The sequence below is a fragment of the Drosophila persimilis genome, unplaced genomic scaffold, assembly GCF_003286085.1.
Source record: "Drosophila persimilis strain 14011-0111.01,24,50 unplaced genomic scaffold, DperRS2 tig00000000-arrow-pilon, whole genome shotgun sequence".
In the NCBI taxonomy this organism is placed as follows: Eukaryota; Metazoa; Arthropoda; class Insecta; order Diptera; family Drosophilidae; genus Drosophila; species Drosophila persimilis.
In genome coordinates, this window is record NW_020825288.1 from 17513146 (window position 1) to 17540422 (window position 27277).

A 27277-nucleotide genomic window follows, 5' to 3' on the forward strand; every position below is an offset into this window, starting at 1 on the left:
GCTACCAGGTTTTATTGGACTTAAATACTTTCCCATATACCATTCAAAACTCGATTAATTTGATGTATTTTTTTGTAGTTTCTTTCTTTAATTTTGACGTTCTGTTCTCTTTGTTTAGCTGAGGGAAAGTGTTGATCGTTTTTAAAGCATACAAATTTCTCATATGATACATTCACATACATTATATATAGCAACATATGTATATAGGAGTGGCAAAAGCATGCTCAGATACCCTTGACTTGTAAACTGGTTATCTGAGGACCCTTTTGCTCCAATTTTGATGTTTATAGAATATTTTAAATGATTCCTTTTTTGTTTCTGTATTGTTTTACGTATGTATTTGTTTAAGGTAGTAGTACAATAGTATTTTAGTTAATTAGTTTAATTTCAATTTACAACAAATAATTTCGCATTTTGTGGGTTTTATTACTTGATCGAGAAGCAGCGCATTTTTATTGAATTTTTTTTTATACGTTTTTTTTCACCTTTGGGAATATGTTTTTTGATGTTTTTATTTTGTTTTGTTTTGCCAATCTCCAATCAACACTCAATGTGTGCGAAATTCATTACAACAATTTAAAATACATATATGCCTAGATGTTTTTGTTTTTTGTTTCGTTTTTCGTGTTGCGGATCTGTGTGTTTAGGTTTGTTATCGTACTCGTACTCGTGTTTTTATGTTTATGTGTGTGTTGTGTTTATCGCTAGTTTAAAGTTAAACTCTTTATGCAGTAGGACATTTAAGAATATTAAATATTAATATCTCTTAATTGCTTATCAACTAGGGAGCGCCCAGTGCCAGTACAGTTGGACAGTGCCAGCAGTTGCTGTTCCAGGACCGTCCTGGCAAGAGCATTAATGTGTGTTTATTTCCTTTTTTGTAGTACGTTTTTGCACTCTTTTTACATTGTTTTTTCTTTAGTTTCTTTGATGGTTTTTTTTTTGTTGTTTTTTGTTTTGTAGAGGTTTATATAGTTAATAGTTTAACTAAGTTTAATCTATATATTTACAGATGCTACGGTCTACGCTAATTTGTGTTATGTTTGCTGTGTTTGTTATGGGCTGGATAAATGCCTTACGAATTTAGTACGATTTACAGTGTGTGTGTGTGTGTTTGTGTAGACCTCTCACTAGACTAAAGCGTACCACTAGGCTTACGTCTAAGTGTCTTACGGGCGTAGTCCATCAATATTTATCAACCTTTACAATCATTTTCGTGTTTGTTGCATGCTGCTGCTGCTGCTGCCGTTTCCTATCAACTAATTTATACAATCTTCCTTCCATCTCTCTTTTTTTTCTCTTTCATATTTTACAATATATTATTATTGAAATGTGTAAACGGTTTCACCATCAAATATTGTTGGACGACGCGTTGATAACTTTGTGTATAGATGCGGTTGAATGATGGGCATGGGATGGTGGACGATGTCTGATCGTGTGATTTACAAATACATTTCAGGCAGAAGAGGCTTGGACATTCTCTCCATTTAGTGGCAGAAATGATTTGGTTTATCACAAGTAGTGGTTGTTTTTGTAGTTTTATGGTTTATACGAATTGGAAATGGACTCGGCTGGACAAGAGAGAGACTCGGCTTCTGAATTCCATTAATTAATTAATTAATTAAAAAATAAATAACAATAATGCTGACTAAAAGAGTAAAGCATAAACGTGTAGGGGGGGGGGAGTGCTGTATGCGGTATGCGATGAAGAAGGAGGTGCCATGCAAGGGGGAGGCTGTGCAGCGGTAGCAACGAATGTTGCCAGCAACACGTTGCAGTTGCAGCAGGGAGTGCGCACCACCAGGCCGCCACAGCCACAGCCACAGCTCAGCCAAACAGGGATCAGTGATCAAATCAATCAGTAATCAATAGTCAGTAATCAGTAATCAGCTATCAGCTATCAGTAATCATCAGTAATACAGGTAACTGTTGTTGAAAAAGTCGTAGCAGTAGTCGTACTGCTGCTGCTGCCGCTGAGGCTGCTCGAAACGGTGCTCCTGCTGCTGTTGCTGCTGCTCGCGCTGAAGGTTTGTGAACCAACTCGTTGTTGCGGCAATTCGCAACAGGTATTTTCATTCCTTGTGGTGCTGTTGCTGTTGCGATCCGCCTCCTCCTCCTGGCTGCTGCTGATGGTGATGCTGCGACGACTGCTGCTGCTGCTGTTGCTGCAGATGCGGCGGCATCCTGGCCACGTGCTGGGACATTGCGGTGTCCACATGCTGCGGCTGATGGTGCTGGCTGTGGTGGCCTCCGTGCATGGGAGGCGCCACCGGGCCATGCCCGTTCAGGTTACTCGTTCCAGCGCTGGACACTGCGTTCGAGGCGTTCGTGGCCGTGCTGTTGCCCTCGGACTTGTCGCGTGGCAGCAAATACACCGAACCATCGGCCGCCTGCTGCAGACTGTAGTCGGTCGGCGAGCAGGGATTGCCATCAGGATCGCGCAGGTACTGCAAGTAAAAACAAAAGGAAATTAGCTATCGGTTTCCGTGTAATCAAGAGGGGGAAAGACTTACCTGGAACACGTGGCGATGGAGCATTGCAAACTTATTGGAGATGCGCTTGCGCTCGGACTCCAGGTGGGCGCGGGCCTGGCTGAGCTCCGTCTTGCGCTTGACGACCGCATTCACCTCATCCTCCAGGGAGAGGATCTGATCCAGCTTGCGTTTGCGGCAGTTCTGGGCGGCCACCTTGTTCTTGCCACGGCGACGAATGTCCCGGATGAGGGACAGCTGGTTCTCGCTCAAGTCGTACTTGGATAGGCGCTCGTTGAACTCGTCCATCGGCAGATTGATGATGTCCTGCACCGATATGGGTATGTTCAGGGAGCGGGCGCGCTTCTCGTCGCGCGTCAGATGCTCGTCCTCCGCGGTGGCGGCAGCAGAGCTGCCGGCAGCCGCCTTCGATGCGCTCTTGGTGGCCACCAGTGGCTTCTTGTCGCGCGCCTGGGGTCTGGGGAGCGAGCCACTGCCCTGGGGCAGCGAGTACGTGTGATTCAGCTGCACCAGGTCCTCGGAGGTGCGAGGCGGCGGACGAACCCCGTAGTCGCCGGGAAAGTTGCTGCTAGCGCCCATGCCGTAGGCTTGTTGATGGTACTCCTTGGAGAGGGCCGGCCCCATGGCGCCCGGCTCGCTGTGCTGCAGTCCGGCGACTCCTCCGCTGGCCATGCCCGCGTATCCGGCATCGTACTCGTATTTGATACTCTGTGCCTGCGCCTGCGCGTGGGCCGTGGCCGGAGGCGCTGTGGGCGGCAGGGCGCTGGGCACCTGCTTATGGGGATCGCGTTTGCCGTAGAGCTGGTGCTTCTTCTGGGCCACCGGCGGCTGGCGGGTGGCCGTGCTGATGCGCGAGTGGTTGTAACTAAAGTCGTAGGGGCCGCCGTACTTGCCCTGGTGGTAGTCCTGGGCCGAGTCGCTGCCCTCGCCCCATTCCCCATCGGAGAGGGACGGCACCCGCTCGGAGCCCATCGAGCTGACGGCACTGTCACTGCTGGCGTCCAATCGATCCGTTCCGCCCTGTGCTGCACCTCCGCCACTGGCCAGGATATCGGCGGTCATGCCACCCGCAGCGCCAACCGACGAAGCTCCACCGCTCATAGATGCCACACCGCCGCCAACGGATGATCCGCCATTAGCAGTGCCGTGATTCCCAGGAACCAGCTGTGCGGAGCCGGCCGCGTGGCTGACATGTCCGCTGCCGGGCAGGCCCAGGACCGAGGAGTTGTTGCTGGTGCTGTTGTCCACCATGCGACAGAAGCCTGTAAGGACAACAATCAAGTAAACATTTAGTTGTTTTCTATTTGGTGATTGGTTCATCGTAAGTAATGGATAAGCTAGATTTCCGTTTTAAAACTAGTTCAGAGTGCACCACCCGGCAACCCGTTCGGCTCTGAACTAGTTCTCAATGACTTGTTAAAAACTGTATCCGATTATGCAATCGGAACCGAACCAGTTCTTCATGTGGAATCAGTTGCTGTGACCTAACCTATATTTCTCGGGCAGAAAAATCTACACTTTCTTCGATTATTCAGCAGAATTTAACGACCACCACGACCAGCCCACGGACAACGCGATTCGTGTCGGAATATAAGCCCCAGTCAGTGCCAAAAGTGTGCAGTCATTTTCCATATTTCACTCGACGACTTATCTTATCGGGCGATAAGGAAGGTATATATAACATGCTCGTGGTTCTCTCTCTCTCGCTTTTTTGCTCTGCGCACTTTTCATATTGCGAAACAGGCAAAAAGAATGGTTCTTCAGCGTCAGATCTACTAAATCTTATCGTGAGCCATGTCTGGGGAGGTTCTTCCAGAGGAGAGATGTACCTACTATGTATGTACCTCTGTATAGAGGTTGCAATCTCCCCCACTCCTAAATGTATGTATATGTTCCACTACTTGCACTTAATTAGTAAAATCAATTCATAAGCTGATTAGGAGGGGCTGCTGGCTTATAGTATTCAGTATTACTGCCCCATCCGCAAGGTCAAAACCCATAAACATTGATGACTTGACAAAATGTGATAGCTATAAATACAGATACACCTCGTACATCATACATATGTGCATGTGTACAATTGTACATATGCACGCGAGAGCGGGACAGCTGTGGCTGTCGGTAGCGGTTTTGCGTATAACGTATGCAACGTAAGAGACCGACGAGACCGATAAACATAACGGAAATCATAAAGATAACCGCTAAAGCCAACGGCAGAGCCGACACGTTTCATTATGAGCGCAAAAAAACGGAAAAATTCGCCCAAAAACAAAAAAAAAGAGAGATAACTCGGTACGGGGGTCGAAGCTTTGATACCCTTTCCGATCTATCGTTACTACTGTTTCATATCTGATGTTTAGGCAAGTTTTCTGTCTACAGACAGGGACAGGTTTTGAACAAACCTCCTGATATAAATACTAATCAAAGATATATGCATTTTGTGCACCAAATCTATATTCCCTTTAATCGCAAGGGGTATTTCGGAATGAGAATACCGACAAATGTCTACGCAAACACGTAACCCACTAACGTTTCGGCATTCCTAGTCGGAGATATTGGCAACTATGCCTAGCCGCTCCCTCTCTCGCTCTCTCTCTCTCTACACTGATATCCTCTCTTGAAGCTTTTTTCTTAACGTTTTATTTTTTGTTTCGAAAACGATGACTCAGCAGTTTAAAAATAGTAAACAGCAAACAGGCGGGCGGCAGCGATAGAGGCAGCGAGAGCAGCAGAAAAAAAACTTGCTGAGCGGGCATTAGGCAGCGTCGACGTCAAAGTCGGCAGAGAGAGAGAGAGAGATAGACAGAACGTTCTTACTGCTGATATCAGCAGTAGCAGCGCGGCGGCAGCGACGCCGCCGCAACAACAGCAAAAGAAAGATCGCCGTGCGGCATGACTAATGAAAAAATTGTTACGCGGTAAATATTTCAAATGGGCTTTTGAGCTTTTTGTTGCTTTTGCTCTTCTTTTATAAATAACCACCCTCCCATACACCCACACCCACATAGCACAGCACAGCATCCACCCTGGAGCATGCTCTCACTCTCACCTGTTGGATTTTTAGCACGATCCCGTTTTTGGTCTACGCGACGAGAGCGATCAAGAGTGTCTTTTTTTCGGATGCGTTACTCACGCGCGTCATCAACCGTTCTAAATTCGTTGTGCATACACACAAGCACACACAAAGGGGAGCAGCAGAGAGAGAGCGCGAACACGATCGTGTGGAATAGTTATCTTAAATTTGTGCCAAATGCGTCATTAAATCACTTATTAAATCAATTACGTTAATTATATTTAGTGTCGATCCGCAGCACGTTGTCTCTACGTAATAGATTTTGCTATATTTTTGTTGTTTGATTTATACTATAATTTTATTTGTTTCATTTCTCGTTTTCGGCTCTAATATTTACTTTACTTTTGTTCGTGATTGTTCGTTTTCGAATGATTTGACTTCGGCGCTCGGTGGCGACTCTGCTCTGCTGCTGCTGCTCTGCGGCGCTTTGCTTTGCTCTGCCCTGCTCTGTTCTTGTCGCTTTGCTTTGCTCCGACTCTTTCGCGCCCGTTCGGTGTGTGTATGCGAATGAATGTATTTATCTGTGTGAGTGTGCTGTGTGTCCGCCAAACGACGAATTATTTGTCATCCAAAGTAAACGCGAAACCTGAGAGCGATCGAGAGAGCAAAATTCTAATTGTACGATGTGCTTATCACACAAAAAAACTCGGCTACGGCAAAAAAATCGTTGGCGAGTTGTGTGAGAGAGAGGGAGGTTTTATCTGTTCCTATTGTTCTGTTCTCAGTGCTTGCTTTGAGTGAGCTTTATGTGATCTGAGCGAGTCAAAGCTCTATCGTTGAAAACGTGTGTGTGTGTTGACTCAAAAGCTTTCAACTTTGAAATAAAGGGGAAAACGCTTTTAGGGAAACTAGAAATGGATGTTTTTACCAAAAAGGTAGTGACCATTTGACATTGAAAGCATTTAAGGTGAACCCTGCTAAAAGTGAATCTATGCTTGATGGCTGTACTTACTCTCATTCATGTCCATCATTTGCAGATCCTCATCGGTGAAAATCGAGTTCATGAAGCCATCCGTTTGATTCATGTCCGAGGAAGTGTTCTGCTGAAACGATACAAGATAATCGATTAGTAATCGTTTCACTAACAAAGATCGATCACCACTTACCGCGTAGTACATCAGGTCGTGCTCCATCTTGTAGGCATTACCGGCGGCGGCCGCTGCGGCAGCGGCTCCCTCCGCCTCGTGGCTGGAGTTGGTCAGGTGCATGCTGGAGGTGACGGCCGATCCGAGGTTGTGCCCGTAGTGTGGCTGTCCGCTGGCGGCGGTGGCGGAGCAGAGGTCGCCCAGCGCCGCATTCGGGTGGTGCAACATGGCCGCATGGTGTGGAGGCGGCGGTGGTGGTGGAGGCTGCAGCGCCGCAGTGGCCGGGGAGCCGTACTGGCCGTGCTGTCCGGGCACTGGAGGGATGGGACCACCGCCGGCGGCGCCGTTCGAAGGACTGCTCTGGTACGAGTAACCGGGATAGTGCGGATGATGGGGGTAGGGCGGCATGTCCGAGACCCCGCCCACCATGCTGGGTATGGGACTGAAGTAAGTGGCAAAGTCCTGAAGACGCTCCATCGACACGCTGTGGTTCAGGCGCGGCATGCGGCTCTGCAAGAGAGAGAAGAGTGCCACAGAGTAGGGGACAGTGATTAATACGTTTGATCCTTCATCAGCGAGGAGTACTCGCATAGCGGCCGCTGGGCTGTGTTGATGTATTAACAAGGTGAGAAGGGTTCCATGCGCTGGCATTATGGAATATGTATCAATAAGCGATCAATCATCATCCCAATGCGCCACGAAATTCTCTAGAAATCCGAGACTCTCGTGCACAACAATAAACAAATTTCGAATTGCGCTACAAGTAACAATATCTCTGAGATTCCCAGACCCCGCCTGTCCGCTGATGAATGTCTGGGGAGGGGGGAGTGAGGGAGTGAGAGGGGTAGCAGCGATTTGGTAAGCCAAAAAACGTGCACAATGTATCAATCCGGCGATTTGGTTGCTGGTGGGGGCCCACAAGAGATCGATCAACATGAAATTGAAATAAAGTTTCGTATCTTTGAAATTGACAAGTGCTCTGGCTCTGGGTCTGTATCTGGGGTTCCAGAGCCCCCCACCAGCCTCTGGCACCGGTCTCTCTGCGTCTGGGCCTGTCTTTTATTTTATTATTATTTTTCCTGTAAATATCTTTGGTGATCGACAGGCCATGCCACAGCGGGATCGTGAGACGACGATCTGATCTCCAGCAACAGTAACAACAACAACTACGACTTCATTAGGCCGCCTTTTGTTATTGTTAATTATTGCAGGGTTTTATTTATTTGTTTAACTAATTCCAGAGGCGGACAGACGCAGAGCCCGGAGCCCTCAGAGATCTTTGCATACTTCCAGGAGTCTGGGCATGCGTGGGTGTATGCTCTCAGATGCTTCCCCCACTTATCATTAAAGCACTTTACTCACTTCACACACACACACAGGCACACACACAAAATGATCGCTTGGTACTCCGATTCCTTCTTTGTGATCCTTCGCCTCCAATTTGTTAATGCTAAATGCTGGGACCGACCGCAATTAAGATCTTTCAGAGATACTCGTACATGGGCCTGACGTTGATGCTGATGCACTTTGACATTGACATTGCAGAGATACAGATCGTCGGATACAGCGAGTAGGTGTCAAAGAAAAAGCGCCGAAACGTTGCCGATCGAAACGAAATGAAATTCCGACAAAAGAGAGGTTTTTTTTTTTTGATGGTGGATCGATCCTGTGCGCGTTGAGGCCAAGCATTGACTGACAGTAGCCCAGGCATCGTCGTACACACCGATGGATGGATGGATGGATGGATTGTTGCTTGGATGGATGCACTTCTCGTTGTATGAGCGAGAGGCTGAACAAACAACCTGCCTCTGCATCTGTGTGTGTGCGTGTGTGTATCTAATGAATGCTTCAACACGCTCCTGCACTGCAAACAGGTATGTGCTCAGCCGCACTTCAGGTAGGAGTCGGAGACGAGCATTGGGCGTACACTTCCAGCCAGTAGTCAACTATTTGTATCCATCGGTGTGAGTGTGTATCTATGCATGTATCTTTGTAGCCGAGTGTTTGCCGTATCTGTGTGTGCGCTCTCGTGTGTAATTTGAATTGTCACTGTCTTGTCATTAACTTCTGGTGTTAGTTGTGGCCACAGCCACAGCCCAAGCCCAAGCCCATTGTTTGTGACGCTTCTCACACGCAAACACAAAATCCAACTCCCAACTTAGATACGGTAGCCGATCGGCTACCAATCTCCCAGTGTATTCTCCTCCTTATGTGTAGCGATCTGATGCCTTTCTGTTTTGTAACTAGAATCTCAAAGTCAACATCAAGCGAGACAAAAGTGATATAGGGGGAAAATGCAACTAAAGATAGAAATCTTTAAGTTGGGAAATAAGACCATGTAAATCTCCAAAAGGATCGATAGAATGCTAGATCAAATATCTTTCGACTGGTGTTTCTTAAAGAGGATTCCCCATTGAGTAGGATTATACTCCGAATACATCTGCATCTACTTTAGAGCACGCAAGTTTGATCAGAATTCTCAAGCCTTAATTCACGTTTTTGAACCACGTTTGAAAATCACTTAAGAGTCATATCTCAAGTCTTTTTCTCAGTATTGTTGAAGTATAGGAGGATGCCGAGAAGGCAGATATTTACTAAATTGTTCAACGTTTTGAAACTGGTTTAAGAAGGAGTTATCCCTGATACTTTCCAATGCAATTCTTCAATATTTCTCCCCTTTCTTCATATGTAAAACTGAATCTATCAAAAGTGAACCCCCCCCAACAGCTTCTCTCCGTATTTCTTAATGAAGTCTGGCACTTGAAAACACTTGAAGTATACATTGTAGCTGAGCTGGTAGATGATTCATACAGAATAATGAGAATATTCTGTGGGAATCATTAACAGAAATTACATTAGAAATCACTGAGATCTTCGAGCCAAAATTGACTTGTATCCAAAATGAGCTTTAAATGCATTTAATGAGGAATAATTTGCAAAACGTTGTCTACTATAAAACAATATATTTGATGTATTGTAGGTATGTTCAAGCTTTTCCCAGAAATCTACCATCCATCCATCAATGGCATCGCGGGGGAATCACAGATCTCCAAAGACATCAGCTAGCTGGCATTATAGATTGTCTTGTGGCTTAGTTTGTGTTTAACAAAGTGCTAGTATGCCGCCTTCCATCAATGTCTAACCCCGCACACTTCTACCCCTCCTAAATAACCTCTACACCCATTTCATCTACACTTGATACAATATTTTTTGTCATTAACTTGATTTATGTGTGTGCACAAAGCGGAATCCCATCACAGCTTCAATCTCTGAGCCCTCTCCACCGTGTTTACATAAATTGAATTAAAAAATTTAACAAAAAAAGAGGCAAAAGTACGAGGAAAAACAACAGAGATGCTGTAAAATAATTAATAAAATTTTTTTGCTGCTGCTGCGCTGATTTCAGCGTTAAGTTTTTTGCAAATATTTAAAATTCACATAATTAAAGCCGTGCAAGGCGATTAGGAGGGGGAGAAGGGTGTGACACGGTGGCAGTGGCAAGGGACAGACATTAAGAGCTGAATTTTTTGTGCTTCTTTCTGTAATTCGCGCGCGGCTCTAAATGGAGATTTAATTGCAGGGGCTACTGCTGGTCTCCGCTCCACAGATGCAATCAAGGCGGGAAGGGGGGACTGCAGCGTTGAGACGGCAAAGTGCCACCGAATTCAATAAACACTTTGCCGGACGGCCCCCTGCCACAGACCCATGAGGAAAAGTCAAGTGGCACATTGCATGCGACACAAAAAACGAAAGAGACACAAAGTGCAAAAAAAGCACAAAGCAAAAGCAAATAAGAAAAGAAAGCCAGCTTTGGGGGCAGGAGCCTTAGATACCCTTCTAAATGACACATTGCTTTGATGGTAGCTATAAGATATGGCCATCTGATTCTTTTAAATAATGAACTAATACTCGAAATTTTAGCTTGTTGTCATATCTTAAGAGCTGATGTTTATATGGTCTTCCGATGTTGATGAAATTGAGGAGAACTATGAAGTAATTCTTGAATTCTTTGGTTGATTTCGGCCGTAATATCTTAAGAAGTAATGTTCATAAAGTCTTCCGATTTGTATAACATTTATAACATTGTTCACCTTTTTTTTTTGCTTTACGACCTATAAATTAGGTACATATCAGGGATATATATTATACTTTGATCGAACCGCTTTGAGTTATGGAACATATACAAAGGCGATTTCTGATGCTTGGTGGCCATGTCGTAAGAGGCAAGAAAGTTTTCCGTACAGACTTGTATTCCGGCCGATCGTTTTCATGGTTTTATACGATACATCGATTTGATATTAGTGAATTGCGACTTAGACACTGCATGAAAAACAGGAACAGGATTCTTATAAAGCTAAAGAGCTGGAGAAACTATTGATTGATCAAGTGGAAAACGCTTCCCTCTCTCTCTTCGTTGAAAATATTGTATCAAAATCATAATACCTTCTGATAGAGAAGGGTACACAAAATCAACAGCAACAAAAGTGTCCGGTAATGAACGCAGGCGCCGCCGGTACACCCTCTCCCTCTTCCCAGAGAGGAGCTTAACCCGTGATTGCAATTAACAACCAAGTGGGAGGCAGAGAGAGACAGAGCTCGGTAGCTGTGGCAAAATTGAATACTGTCAGGAAGCTGGCAGCACATACATTACATAATGATCCACGACGAACGATCCCTCGATCCACCTGATGGATCATTGATCATTCACGACGGACGCTAGGATCAAAGGGAATCAGTGAGCTAGAGAAAAAACAAAACACTATGCTAATGACACATTCTGTTTAACAGTTAGTCCCCCCAGAGACAGGAGAGACACGAGAGAGAGAGAGAGGATTAAGCCAACGCACTTCCTGCGAAGAGCCTGCCATCAGATCAACAGATCATCTTGCTCATTAAATGGCTTTGCCGCAAAGAGACAGCGGAGACAACCTGCTGTGCATTCACAAAAACTGCGACGCACCACATCAAACGGAATGGAACGGAACGGGAATCTCCCAGTGCGGTGTCTAGGGTTAATCCTCCTCCTCTGCCGACCGCAACACACCACAGAGCTGCTACCGACAGAAGAGAGGAGAAGAGACTTTACGGTAATTTGTCGCTGACTTCGTGACTGCTTCGACGCCTCACTCGCTCTCGCACACTGCGTTCTTGCGGCCATTGTTGTGGTGTGTGTCGTGTCGCTATTGTCAACCACTAACAGAGGGAAAGAGAGAGAGAATTTCATTCAAGCTGCTACTGTTTGCAGTAGTTGTTGTTGCGCACTTGTTTTGAGCTCAGATTTGCGGTGGCTTAGGAGAGCAGGGTTCGAAGCGTCAGGAAAATATTCACAAAAGTTTGTACAACCTTGGAGTTCGAGGATCACTAAGAGATCCTTTTTCTAAGCAAAAGTTTTGTGATCTGTAGAGGCAAAGTTCTCTTAAAAAGAAAACCTAAAAGACATCCGAAAATAGCTCCAGAGATAGAGAGAGAGGTGAGGAAGAAATAGTGTAGGGTCGAGAACAACACAAACAAGTCGAGAAAAATCTTTGGAAAACCTCATAAAAAACTGAAGAGAAGAGTCTGCAAAGCAAAAGCATAAAAAATAACCAAGATGGGAGACAGACTCAAAGCAAAACCAAACCTACATATATATAAACCTATACATATGTACATATATCCGTAGGTATATATTATTTTTACGTTGCTCGCATTCGCCTCACAATCATAATTTTCGTGGCCGGTTGTTGTACATTTTTGATGAGCAGTTACAACAAAAGCACGAGGGGTAAAAAAAACCGTCAGAGGCAGACAAGAGTTCGAGGGAAAGAAGAAGAGGAGCCGAGCCAAGATTGTGGCTTGATTGACGAACTTGGCTGGCAACGGAATAAAAGCGGTTAACAGAGCGAGTGGGGAGAAAGAGGGGAGGGTAGGAGAGGACAGGACAGAGAGGGGAGCACATGTACAACCAGATTTGAAGCTTTTGTACAAACAACAGCAAGAGCAACAGCTCCTCCAGCTTGCCTCAAGAGAGCAAAAGCAAGCAGTGGAGACCCAAGATCAAGTGCTCCAACAGAACACTGCAAGAAGGAAGGGTCTCTGTCGGGTGGGATGGAGTGGGGACCACGTGAAGCATTCAAAGGGAGAGAGAGAGAGGGAAGAACGAAGAAGAGACACTCGACAAAAGCAGAGGTGAAGCCCAAGAACGAGAAGAGGGAGAAACACAAGAAGAATAAGAATAACGAAAGCCATGTGCAAATGATCCTTGAATGATTACACACGTGTGTGTGTGTATAAATATGCAGGAAACTTGGGCGTAGGACCCATATTCAACAAAATATGTCCGATTTTTTTAGAAAATATGGTAAAAGTATTGACGTGTGACGCTTGATTTTAGTATTCATTCAAAATATTCTAAAGTGTCATCGATAATTCGATAAAATCGTTCGATAATTGTACAGATATTAAAATAAGACGCATATTATAGCATGTCAATGACGCGAAAGGCACTCTCCGTGGCTGATTATTCGAAATAAAATACCAGAAATTTATCGATACTTCGATGAAATGACATATCAAGAACAGCTGATTGGATGGGCAAAAGTTTTGAACCCCAACGCGTGTTGAAAACGAAGAAAAATACTCTTCGATTCGCTAAAAATCGATTTGGGGAAGAAAGATTCTACAGAAAGTCAGTACAGTCAAAGGTTTGAAACCCTCTCACCCACTGAAAAAATCCTCTTGCACGCCTCTGACATCCACAAACACCTCTACAGAATATATATAGACCCGTGTACATACACATTCAGAGCGATCAACGGATGGCAGCACTTGAATCGAAGAGCATCCGCATCAAATTATAAATAAATATACAGCTGTCTGTAGAGTAGAGTCCCCCGGGCCCCCCCCCCACTCGGTAGGGCGACCAGGGGATTAAGATCAATGCATTCCTGATCTGATGTGATATGTTCTGATGCCTACCTGATGATGGCCATGATGGAATCCACCGGCAGCTGATGGCTGGCGCTGGAAGGCGCTGCCCGGAGCGCTGCCCACGCCGCCATAGTTGGCGTTGGCGTGCTGCACGGCCCGCTGGTGGGCGGCAGCTGCGGCTGCGGCATGGTGGGCATGGGCGTGGTGGTGATGCGCGGCGGCTGCAGCGGCATGGTGGTGGCTGTGCGGATGCGCGTAGGGGTGGCCGTGGGCGTGGGGATGGTCATGGGCATGGGGATGGGGGTAGGGCGGTGCCTTGGATTGCAACATCTCGTCTAGCTCCTTCTTGGCGTCGTCATCTAAGTCGAAGAGGGGCGAGCCCACGGAGCTCTGCAGATCGTCAAAGTCGCACAGGGGGAAATTGTCGCTTGAATCGTTGAAATCGATCTGGCCGCTGTCGGTGCGGGTGCTCCTGCCGTCTGTATTGATCTTTCGCTGCTGGACAGCAACTCCTTCGGCAGTCAGCAGATCCTCACCCGTCTCGGAGGTGATCCTTTGCGATTGATTCTCGTTCAAAGCGGCAGCAGCCTGCGATGTCGAAGCAGCCGGATCGTTGGTTAACTACAAGATGTCGATGGATTAAATGATGTTCCAAGGCTATTCCAAGGGTAGAAAAGACTTACCTCGTCTTCGAGGGGGAATTCAGAGAGCTTGAGCACGTCGTTCAACAGCTCATCCAGGGGCAAGCGAATGTATTCACCTAGAGTGAAGAAAGGATAATAAAAATAATGTTAGCCAGGAGGTTCAGAAAGGAGTAATAATAAACAAATCAATTCTATGGTTTTCTCTTGACAAATTTCCCCATTTCCCAAGAAAGATCTTTCTTTGTTTCATATTCCAAAGATCTCTCCAAATATCATTTCCCATAATCGTAATACGTGATCTGGCATTCCCCTTGGACCCACAACATGATTATTGTTTTCCAATCAAAAGCAAAGAAAATATACACAAATATTTTGATCATTTGAATAGGATTGCTCTTGTCTCTGGAGCTACCTTTTCCATTTCCCCAGAGAGCGATCAATTTCCTGCCATAGAAAGTGGCCCAAAAAAATCTCCTGGGGCCCGAAACAGTAGCATTTTTCCTGTGGGAGCGGAAAGATCATAAAAGATAGACAGTAACTAAAGTCCGAGACTGGAGTGGAGTGCACGATGATCATTAATCATAATCATATAAACGTGATCTCTGAAAGATCTCTCTCGAACTGACGGAAGCAGCTGAAAAATATTGCAATAAATGAACGAGATTTCCCTACGGGGCCTCCCCTGCTGCCCCCCACTCTCCCAGAGATTGCTCTTTAATTAATGATGGGTTATGACAGGCTGGGAGAGATCTTCAAATACTAGCCTTAAGCATTGATTAAAGCCACCCTTTTGGGACAATAGTTTTCCTGCATAAATATTGATAAAAGTCAAATATTTGCATTGGGAAAATTCGAAGGAAATTGAGGGTTTACTTCGATTGAATGCTATCACAAAATGACTACTTAACATCGGGAATTCTGGGAATTCCAAGAAGCGGGAGACCCAGGGCCAGACGTGGGCAAACATCTAGATAAAGTGTAAAGGTAAAAGAGGGCGCAACTTGGCCGAAAGAAAGATAAAGATAGATAGATAGATAGATAGAGAGGGAGGGACGGAGACTGACTCAAGTGCTGTGACGACGACGACGACGACGACGCCTCACGACCTTTGGCTTGGCACTTGAGTTGGGTCAAACAAAAATTAGAATAAACATTCCAGATGGGCCCCGGAGTCCGGAGTGGGAGAAGATCTGGTTCTTGGTTCTACCCAAAACATTTTGTTATTCTTACGATTGGTTACAAAACCACCAGCACACAGCACACAGCACAGCCTATTCCCTGCCCTCCCGCTCTTCCAATTTCCAATTCCACAACCATTTTGGGTCTATGCCAACGTTCTGTTCTGGCCATGTTTTTTTTTGGGATCTCTTGGCCTGTTATTTTAGGAGGGTTCTGCCTCGTATTTTTTTGGTAACAGTTCGTGGCCCGTTAATTTTGTGTGTGGTGTCCGTCGTGTGGGTTGTCCGTTGTCCGTGGAATCGAATGGTTTTTTCTTCTTTTTTTTTGGTTTGGGAATTGTTTGCTTATCGTTTTTGGTCTTTTGGTTGTTTGTCTCTCATTTCATTTCGTTTCTTTTTTCTGTTTTGGTTCGCTCGCATTGTGGCTTTAACCACAAACGAAAATATTATTCGATTTGGGTTCGTGGTTTCTGTTTTGTCTCGGCCAGGAACTGTCCACCGTCCACCGTCCGCTGTCCGCTGTCCGCCGTCTGTCACCAGCAATTAGGCGACACAAGGTGTGAGCCCTGGTCAAAAGAGGCGTTGATGGGGGCCCCCAGCAACTGTTTGCTCAATTGGTTAGGAACGATGGAAAAAGGAGTAGCTGGGCTACCATTGCAGGATGTTTACGGGAAGGACGGAAGGAAGGGAGTTCCCCGTAATGGAGCCGCTAATGGGGTTGATTGAACACTAAACACCCGACGGCTACTTGATATTTACTCTACGATACGATACCATACCATACAAGGGGGTGGTATGTACACACATTGGGAGAGTGGGAGTGGGCTAGTGTTTGCATAGATTATAGACCTAATCGAAGAAGGTTAAGCAGCCACTTAAGAAAGTGTGTGATTTGGTTGAATCAAGGATTATTGTAGTGGCTGTTCAGTGAAGATTGTTTATCCTTAAAAATAGTGAGAAATCGTTGGAACATTCCTTGATTTGAGGGGAAATCCTTTGTGGCGGCTGAAGGTACAGTTTTCGAGAGTTGCAACTTGTAAGAACATCATACTTTAGCAACTGTTGTACGGTTTCCTCATATCGCTGAATTTTTGCAGTTCTAAAAGAGAACTTTGAGATAAAGAGATGAACCAGAGACAACAACAGATCTTTCTTTATGGAATCATCTATGGAATGTATAAAATCTTTTAAGAATTCTTTGGAATCACTCTTGTGAGCGGAAGGCATGCTTCCATGGCTCCGAGAGGCATTCTTCGGCACGCGCAAGCAAACGGCTCAATAACAAAATACAAGCCGTGTGCATGACTGAGTATCGCTCATAGGGGTTGTTTTCTCAGTTGTAGTGTGACTGCTGCTAAACTCACAAAGCGTGCTGGTTTTTATTGATCGAAATCACTCAAGTCAACTACTATGTGATTGGAATCGATTGAATGCAAGAGTCGAGTATTCTGAGGATTAGTTTCTATTCCAAACATGGCATTAAACGTGCCACTTTTACGAATAAATCTTTGAACAAGGCAGTCATTCGTTCAGTACAATCCACAACCGATCCTTATACAAATAGTTATCCTTTACAGTACAGGTAAAGATCTCCATTTCTGGTGGGTTCTCAACTGTAAACCCATATATTTTTGACTAAAGTCCACACATTTTTTATCCACCCCCCCATGAGGTTCAGAGGGATCATTACGAACCTTTGGCTCAGATGTGTAGTGCTGCTGCAATGCTGATGTCGATGATGATGATAAGTGTGAAGAAATATTCGCATACGATGTGTATAATCCAAGAAACACAAGCGCCACCACACTGTTGATTGTTGTTGTCTTTTGTGAAAAGATTGAACACAAATTGTTGCAACAAATCGCTGATTGTTGTTGATATTTTTCTTGGCCAACAAACAAACTTTGACAATTATGTAACGTTTTGACAGCCAAAATGTTGCAGAATCAACAATGGCACACCACTGGAGACACCAGAGACAGAGTCCACAGGCACACACAGTCCTCCTCCACCGATCTGTCTGCTGTTTCCGCTGCAGACAGACAGACGTTAGCTTTTTGTTGTCCAACTTTTATTTTTCTTTACACAATTTCGATTGTGTTTTTCGATGTGTGTTGTGTTGCGTTGTGTTGGAAAATGGGTTTAAGTTATTTTGCAATGCCTTTTGATTGTGTGGCCAAAGAGGTTTTTGGCGTTTTTAGAATCGCACAATGGTCAGACACTCGAGAGCTCTGATTTTTTTTTTTTTTTTTTTTTTGTCGATATACGATTTGGTAACTTGATTTTTTCCGCAGACTTTCACTTTTTTTTCGCACACGGAAGCGTAATAGTTTATTGTAATTTGTTAATGTTTGACACAGTTTTTCTTCCTATTTTTTCGCTTTTTGTTTGGCTTAGAAAACTTTTAGGCCTCACTTGACTTGAGCGCACACGGGCTTTTAATTCGGGGGAATGTCACCTGGCCAATGCTGACAGGTTAGTCCCTGAATTCGATTTGAAGACGGGAGTCAAAGTCCTTGCTTACGTCCACGCCCACACGACGTCCGGAGGTGGCTACGGGCTACGGTTTTCGATGTTCGGTTACGGTTTGCGCGCGCGTCAGGCGTCCAACGTCCAACGTTTCTTGAGAGTTTATAAAAATTCAAATACGATTCTAGAGCCCGAACCGGGCCCAAAGGCAGCGACAGCGGGCAGCGCCAATGGCGGCCAGCGTCGGCAGAGGCAGAGAGAGAGCGCACACACAACCACCGCAAGAGAAATGGCGTGCTCAAGCCGGGCTCTGCCTGTGTGCGAGCGGGACAACTATATGAGCTTCCTCCCTGGTGCTGCTGCTGCGGCCTTTGTTCATGCGCAATCCGGCTCTCTTTTTGTGCATATTCCTCCGCGTTTCCGTGTGTGTATGTGTGTGTGTGTGTGTGTGTGCGGGGCGGGGCTTAAAATTGTATTTGTGTGTGCTTCAACATGGAGGCTTTTTTGTACAGCTCCGGACTCCGACTCCAACTCCAACTCTGGCTTTTTACCCACAAAAAAAAAGGAGAAAAAAAGAGAAGCAAAACTGGTTCTCTCTTGTTCTTCTTTCCAGTGTGGTGTGGTGTGAGGGCGAGTGTGTGTCTCGTACAATCCATCAAGCGACAGAGGCAGAGAAAACAATCTAATCAAGTAATTTCAGCAGTCAACAGTCCAAAAAACAAAGAAAAATGCATCGAAATGGATTTCCACAAAAGGTCAAAGAAAGCTTGAAAATCGAAAATCGCATTACTTTAAAGGGTTTTATTAAAGAACTACAAAAGGTTTTCAAGGTCTTTGTAGGTCCATTTGGGGAATTTTTGAGATCAAAAGACTTCTATGGTCCTAAGAAATCTTCTTTTTAGTGCCTTTAATCTAAGGATTTTCAGTTTTCTGGTTGGAGAAAGTTCTTTCAGCTATTTCAAAGTCAATATATAGAAAGAACTCCGTTCTTAATTAAAACACTGTGGTTTTCTGTCTTTAACTAAAAGTTCTTACAGAACTATTCGAATCTTCGCATCAACTGGTCCATAAGAAGTTCTTCCATCAAAAAAAGGCTCTAAAAAGCACAATATATCATATTGAATTCGCTATCCATATCCATTCGCTTTCCATAAAACCAACACAAACTTTATTCAACATAAAAACTTTTTCTTGAAATTTGAAACATGAAACTAAAACAAAAACTAAACAATTATCTAAACCCTTTCGCCTTGAGCAGGGGAGCAGGACCTCATATGGAGCTCCTGGAATGCATTCAGCCGATCCTCTAGCAGACCCACCTTGGACTGGAGATCCACCAACTTGAGATGCAGTTCGTTGTTCGATTCCATGCAATCACACGATTCCTTGATCTGTGATTTCAGGTCCGCCATGTTCTGCTCCGCCTGAGCGTTCAAGTGTCGCGCAGCCACCATCAGATGCTGCCAGATCTGCTGCCCAAAAATCATGTTCATGTGCGTGACGCCGGCACGGAGTTTCCGCTGCAGATACTCCGAGTACTGGACCTTGTAGCTGCGCTCTTGGGCGTCGGGGGTCCAACGAAGCAGCTCGTTGAGGTAGATGGTTCCCATGACTGTGCCCACACCGAGAATCACGCGCCAGTTGATAGAGCGAGTCGCAAGTCCAGCCAAAAGGAAGACTGCAACGGCTCCCTGAGAGCATGCCGCAGATGCCAACGTCTCCCACTGGCTTCGATGGATGATTGGCAGGGCGATTGTGTGATGCGTTCTGCCGTTCTGCTGCGACCGTTGGGGAGTCTCTTCCGCCAGGGGAATGGGCACCACTTGCCTGAAGCACCGCCAGATATGGCACAGGCCCCACGGAAAGTGGAAGCTAAGATCCGGCTGGAAGGACTCCATCAACGTTTGGCAGTCGAAACGGAAGTGGGGCTCCCAGGGCGTGGTCTCGGCCATGACTTGCCGCTCGACTAGGTCCAGTCTTGATTGCAGCGGCCTGGCCATTCGCTCGAGCACCTGCTCCGTAAGTATCTCCTCCAGGTGGGCGCTCAGGGAGCGCTGGTAGTGGTCCAGCTGTCGTGGCAGATGCGGGTGGAAGGGCTGGGCGAAGGAGTGCACTTCTGCGGGCAGCTGGGAGATCATCTTGACAATCACCTGGTGGCCCAGGATATAGGTTTCATTGTAGATCCGCTGGACCTTGGAAAAGAACTCAACCTTCCGCTCTTCATGCAAGATGGCGCGCGCTTCGAGGGCGCTGGATAGGTCGCTCCGCCGCAGGCTATCCGCCGTGGCCTTCTGCCGGAGGCTGTTCTGCAGGGGCACCAATATCTGCTCCGAGAGTTGCCCCACCAGCTCCTTGGCACTCACGAGATGCTTCTCGAACTTTGTCTTGACGGCGGCCTGGGCCAGACATGCGGCAAAGTCCGATTCGAAGCGCAGGAACTCCTCGAGGCGCTGCTGCGATGCGTCCTTGAGTTCCCTTTTCGTTCCCATGCGGAGCTGCAGCGCCTCCAGGGCCGACACGTGGTAGATCCGGCTCTTGGCCTCTGTGACCTCATTTGGCGCGTAGACCCCCAGCTCTTCAATCAGCAGCTGCAGGCAGCGCTCCTCGTGCTGCTCCCGCACTAAATGCTCCATCTCGGGCTCCTGGCTGCTGGCCATGTCCCAGCGATTGTTCAGGATGAATAGATTGGGGCGCGAGAGCTTCTCGGCCACCTCCTTGAAGAACTGCCGCTCCACGCGGGACATCGTGGACTCGGCGTTGAGGACCAGCACAAAGACATCCGCATCGAGGCAGTACCGGTCGATGCAGTCGTCCATTTGGGCCGTCACATCCACCCCGGGCGTGTCCATGAGCACCACATCGTGATCCAGCAAAATACAGCGACTGCGTGGCATGTTCACGTGCAGCAGAGTGTGTGGCGGCAGGGAGCGAGGCGACTGGGCGCTGGCCAGGTCCTGCAGGCTATCGAGGTCCAGATGCTGCTCCTCCGCCCCTATGCGGACATGCTCCTCCACTGCCTCCCCGTCGGTGGCCTGCACCTCACAGAAGCAGCTGGTTGTGTGCCCCATGGCGCTGGGCAGGATCCGCTGATGAAGCATAGCATTGATCACGGCGCTCTTCCCGCTCGAGGTGCGCCCAAAGAAGGCCACCTTCATGCGCTTTCGCATCAGCATGCTATCGATGGCCTGCACCTTCTTTTGGTAGCCCTGTAGCTGCTCCATTATCCCTTCCTCAATGAGGGGATTGTCCTTGAGCGCGGCCATCATTATCTCCAGGTGCCGTTTTATGGCCTGGTATACATCCAGTAGATCTGTTCGTGCATCTTTGAATTCACTCAGCCGCGCAGAGGAGGAGGATTGCGTTGTTCTCGAGGATAACAAGGATGATATGCAGCTATCGCTGGAGTCCGAATCACACATTTTGTTGAGATTTTTCGCTTACAAAATATAATCCGATGCTTGGGATGTTGCTTGAACGTTGGTTGATTTATTTATAAAGCAAACGAAAGGTGTACCTTTGATGGAAGAAGCTTTGGCTATAATGTTTCATCGAAACTTTATTTAACACTTGAATTTCGTTTGTTAAGTGTCTTAAAAAGGGAACAAGGAATGAAAATGTATACTTCCAAAGCAAACTTTGCTTCGACACAGTGCCTGTATTTTGTTTTTGCATACTCGGGACCGTGGCGAGAATAAATCTCATAGCAATGGAAGCAGTTGGCAGACCAAGGGCCAACCACTATTCTGTTTCTCCGACCTTTCAAAGAATAAGTTGTACTTTTCGAATGATTTGTATTAGATTTTATGATCCCCAGTTCCTAAAATGTATCCCAACATTTCCTATAGACTTTTCTTTGTATAGGCCCGTTGGATTTATGTGTAAGATCTGCTGTATATTTAGGCCTTAGGTGGCAGTGTGGTGATCTCCTTCTATAGAGCTCAGAGGATTCACATGGTAGCATTATATCTCAGTTGATAGTGCCCCGTCCAAAGTTCGTATAGCTCATGTCAGCCATTATCTATTTGGCAAAAATAGCATTAAGACGAGGCCAATTCAGAGGCAATTTCCCAGCAAACAGTGACCCCAATAGACACCCAGCCGCCCCTCTCTCTGGACTTTTCTTCCCAATCAAAATACAAACTTATTTACCCAAAAAATTAACACAATTACCGCAATCAAAAAAAAAAAAAACCAACCAAAAAATGTGGCAAAGAGAGAGGGGAATATACAAAGATGGAAAAGAGCAGGCAATATGCACATTAATGGGCCACTGAACTAATAGACCAGGCTATGACCAAAATAGAGCCAAAAAACGAATTTGGTGAACTTAAAAAAACCAGAGAGAGAGAGAGAGAGAGAGGAGCAGGCGGGGGGTTATGGGATACATCTCATCGTTTCAGTGGGGTTCGCTCTGAAAAAATTAGCAGCATCATCGACGAAGGGCAGAGGGTAGCCGACATTTCGATTGGATGCTTGTATAATTTTTGGTTGTAGATGAGGGGAAAAAAAACAGTAGGAAACAGAGCGCAAGAGCAACAGAAAAGTATACTCGTACTCGGATATTGAACAAGCACAACATTTGGCTGGTTAATCATATATTTTTTTTCCTTCTCTGCGTCTTCAAGCATTTTCTTGAGTGCTTTATTACAACTTAATTAGTTTAAATTGTTGCCGGGGCGCAAAAAAAAGAAAGAAAAGAAATAATAATGAATAGAAGAAGAAGAAGCAGAAGCGGTGGCTGATTGAAGCGATTGATTGGGGGGGAGGGGAAGGGGAAGCAGCTGCATAGCGGAACGTTTTTACTTTAATTTGAATTCAAATTTCACTTATTAAGCTCCGTTCTTCCGATAGTAACCAACACTGGTTGGTAGAAGTAACGGAATCTAACCTCAAAATAAAAAATTACAAATGAATCAAGGGAATAGCAACGGGGATCAAATTTTTTTGATTATTGGTTTTATTTCCATATTAAATAATTTATTCCTTCATCACTAAACGTCTACCAACACTGGTTAGAGCTAATATACGAACCTAACCTGAAAGTAAACACAAATGAAAATCAATCAAGTGTATTATTAATGAACCTATACTATGTACAGACCAATTCACTATTAATTTCATTGATATAACAGCAAGATTATTTCTTTGATCCCCAAACCGCTTAACAACACTGGTTCGGAGGTGGGAGAGGCACCTAACTTTAAAAGAACACCAACTCAAACATGAAAGCAACGAGCTATCAATCATCATATTGTATTTTCATTGGGTATTCATATCTTTAAATTCAAAATTAGTAACAGCCACTGCTCTTTAATTCTTAAGCGTCTATTAACACTGGTGGGAAAGTATCCAATGACCTTAGACTCAAAGAAACAAAGACTGTTCTTTATCTTGGTGAAAATGATCAGAATCTAACGATTTTCTTTGCTTCTATTTGAGTAGCTCAAGCAACTATCATTTTATTCAAACTTAAACCCATAACAAAACTGAGTTCTAGAAGCTATGATGATTATTTACTCAAAATCTCCAAGAATGGATCTGTAAAAGCTTTCACTTTTCTTCCATTTCCCTTTTGTTGCCTCTTAAAGCCCTAACCAACACTGGCAGAGGAGCATAACCTACACAAGTATAAAGCAAAAGCAGAGCAATTCCCAAAACCAGTGAGCAACAATTATGACAGGACAGATCTGCGTCTGTGGATAGTGTCAACAATGAAGTTGCTAAAAAAAATAAACCAAAGTCGGAGTGCGGCGAATGAAGATACAACTCTCGCGTGTACAACACTGCTCTTACTCGTACCCGTACTCGTATTGTTCAGCGATATGTGTGTGTGTATATAGGGGAGTCGCCTTACATTATCTACGACTTGACTTCTGCTCTTTTGCCTCCCATTTTTTGTGGTTAATGAGTTGCCACAAATCTGAATGGAAGCTGAATGAACTTTATGAATGAGTATTCAGTACTCCGCATGCGTTTGAATAGTGGTTCATTTGAATAAAAAAGACACCACAATGAAAACAAGTGAGGAAACTTTCATAATCCTTAAAGCCAACAGCAATACGGGGCACTCATTGGGTCAAGCACTTCTTTGGAATTCTTTGGAAGAAAACAAGGCTTAAAGCTAATTAAATGGCCAAAACTTACACAAAAATTATGCAATTGCCAGCTAGGTTTTGGCCCAAAAGGGCAATAGAAGCAGGAATCAAGAGACAGACAGAGAGGGAGGGAGCAAAGGGAACCGAAAGAAGGTTGCGCAAGACGAAAACACTTGAAAGTGATACGATTATGCAGCAGAAAAATCGTTGACCAGGCCCAGACCCAGACCAGAGCCCGGAGCCCGGAGCAGACTAGACCAAACGAGACCTGCGACTCAGGACTGCAGTGTCTACTGCCCCCTCTTTCCGCTCTATCCCCTCCGTCTGTTTGCATGTAAATTTTCGTTCTTTTTTTTTTTGTAAATTTGTAGCGTAATGCTGACCATGTAGAATTTGAACCGCTCCTCCGCCACTCCGCATTCTGTTTTTGGGCCAGACAACAGCAGGGGAGTGGAGTGGGGGGAGGGAAGGCCACCAGACAGACAGATCCTCAATAGGTGCACCGGTGGCACAGACCGAGAGCCCTGTAGGCCATGCACCAGATGTTCTTTAATAATTTTCATTTTTTCATCAAGAAAAAAACCCCTGGTAGCCATTGATGGACAGGAAATTAAATGATAACTTTTGTAGGTTCCTAATACTATTAATATTCGGTTGTAAGCCTTTTGAAAGATTATTGAATAAAGGAGAGGGAATATTGTAAGGAAACTAAAGAATGGATTCTCTTAGGTGACTTTTAAAAGAGTGTAGAGTGGAGATATACAGACAGATCTAACACAGATCTTTTATGGTACAAACATAAAGTTTTAATGGTATTATTTTCATCTAATATTATAATTATATTAAAGACTCCAATGCCTACTTCTTTGCCTGCAGAAACACACCGGAGAAAACACAAAAATGCTACAATAATTTGCAAGTACGGATGTGAATGCCTCAAATTCTAGAAATATATGGTCTGTTCGTTACTCATCAACGAGGCTTATCTTGGTTATTTTCAGGGGAAAGTACCTCATTTAACTTTTTAAAGATTAAAGAGAAATAAATCTAAAAAGATAAGCATATTATTTTCTGTTTAGATATGAGTTAAAATAGATCCAAACAGTGTTTGAGGAAACCTGTAACCCATTTTTAAGTTCCAGCTAAATTCTGCGTCTAAAACTACTTCTTTCCATGGGAATAATGGGAGTTTCGTTAGATTTACAATATATTTTGAACCTTTTAGAACTCTAAAAAGATGTTTTCAGCTCCCACAAATCTTCGACGTATTTTCTGTTGATTCTGTGGTCAATAAACTTGGCGTAGCTTGGCAGCAGCCTAACTGATTGCATAATGGAATTAGAGAGAAACCCAAAAATATCTATAACATAATTGAGAATAAGAGCATAACTTCTTCTGGCCAAGTCATGCCAGCCAAAAAGTTGTCAAACGGAAAAAAGAAAAGAAAAGAACAAACCAAAACGAATTTGAAAAGCATCGATCGAATCGATGGTAGAATGTAATCAGATTTGTGATTCACACAGATCCCCATGGTTTATAAAAGATAGAATGGAAGACAGAACAGAAACAGAATCAGAAAACTGTATTGCGGGGGAAAAACAAACAAAAGTTGATTGGAGGAACGGACAAAGGCGAAGCGAAAGAGTACAATATCTGAGAAATACTGCTACTTGCAACTTAATTAACACAAAAAGAGTGCCACAGACGATCCTAAGAAGAATGTGTGTGTGTGTGTGTGTGTGTGTGAGAAGCATATGCCTTGTCCGATGACATGGCAATCCCCTGGCAGGACAATACCCGAAGAGAAATGTCTCCGAAATGCCAACAACTTCATTCCGAGGCAGGAACAAATGATAGAAAAATGATTAAAATTAATGAAACTGTTCGCTAAACGTGCGAAAGGTGAAATTTAAGAAATTCCTTCAAAATACAGAATACAGAAAACCGAAAAATGACTTTCATTTTAGTAGCATTTTTAGAAGGCAGGAATCAAACACAATGGTATAGTAATGCACATGCCGCCAAAGGCTGCGGAATACAGAGATTGGATTCGATTCCATGGGGAATTTGGATACGCACCAAAAAATCATAGATAGAAATATATATCGGTACGGGCGGGCAGGGCAGGGCAGGGCAGGGCCGGGCCGGGCAGGGGCAGGGCACACAAAAGCGTGTGAATGCGTGCCTCGAATCCGATATTCATCTCTCGAATCCCCGAACGAACCCCGCCGCGCATCAATGGATTTTTAATAAATGGCCAAACGCAGTCGAGAAAAGCAGCAATCATAATAAGCAGCATAAATGCCCATGAATTGGGCATAGCATAGCGTACATACAATATCCAATATGGTGGATGCTGCTGATTAGTGGTGGTTCTGGGACACAAAATGGTTTCCTCCTGCGGCAATATGCTGCTCAATGAGCCTGTTCCATGGCAGTGGCATCAGCAGGAGCAGGAGCAGGAGTCAGAACCGAAATGGGCTCAAGGGTGGCAGAGCAGCCAGGGGCTGACCCAGAAGGGGGAGCAAATACATAGGGATCCTTCCGGTAACCATTTGAGGGCCTGCTGTAGAGTATATTACTCCGTTTTGGTTTCCTCTTTCGAGTATCGCAGCTCCACGTCGAATCATATAGCTCTACCCAGGACTTGGCTATCCACCAAAGCCCTCACGATACTTCCAGAAGATCTCCTCTGCTTTTGTATCAGAAATTCCAATAGTATATCCACAAAAGTCTCTTATAATCTCTTATAATTTTGGATCTTCTTGACACTACACATTCCTTTCTCATCCCTCGTTAAGTCCCCCTTCAATGTTGACGCCACTGCCTTTGGCATTTTGCGAAAGGTTCGGCTTTCGCTGCGCCCTATGTGCTCGTGCTCGTAGTGGTAACAGGCTTATAGGCCAAAGTTTAAGCCTTACACACGGGCAGAGGCAGAGACCACCCCTTCCATGGACAGCCGGCATATGGTACATAGCACTTCTTTCTCCCAATACATATATATATTATATATTGTGTGTGTGTGTACATTTTGCTCTTGGAATTTTTGTGGCGAATCATGTTTCGTTCATTTTTCAAAAGAAAAATGTTGCATGCGACGCGACACGCGGTGGCAGTGGCAGTGGCAGTGGCAGTGGCGGCTGCTGCTGCTGCTTACAGAGTAAACTCTTACTGCCACTGGGCGGTGGAGACCCCAGTCAAACCCCTCCTCCGTCTTGTATTCCCAGTTCCAGACGAGTTTCTTGGGCTCTGGGGCTCTGGGGCTCTGGGGGTCGCGTTCTCTGTTCTGTTTAATAATAAAACTTTGTGTGTGCGTGTCAAAGTTTGTTTGA

The 27277-nt window shown here is 45.1% G+C and overlaps 1 protein-coding gene across 5 annotated transcripts in view; it reads right to left on the reverse strand.

The window, feature by feature from the left end:
* Positions 1–2042: 2042 nt before the first annotated feature.
* The window catches only part of LOC6587996 (segmentation protein cap'n'collar), a 48702-nt gene continuing 23467 nt past the window's right edge, over positions 2043–27277 (reverse strand). For 3 of the 5 annotated variants that reach the window (XM_026984564.1, XM_026984565.1, XM_026984566.1), the window contains 6 exons: positions 14243–14319; positions 13608–14180; positions 6672–7160; positions 6518–6605; positions 2514–3754; positions 2043–2447 (listed from right to left, as the gene is read on the reverse strand). In XM_026984564.1, coding sequence (XP_026840365.1) covers positions 2073–2447; positions 2514–3754; positions 6518–6605; positions 6672–7160; positions 13608–14180; positions 14243–14319 — 2843 coding nt within the window. In that variant the 3' untranslated portion in view covers positions 2043–2072. Of the gene's footprint in view, positions 2448–2513; positions 3755–5541; positions 5830–6517; positions 6609–6671; positions 7161–13607; positions 14181–14242; positions 14320–27277 lie in introns of those variants that run through there. The other 2 variants (XM_026984567.1, XM_026984568.1) reach the window with 2 other exon arrangements.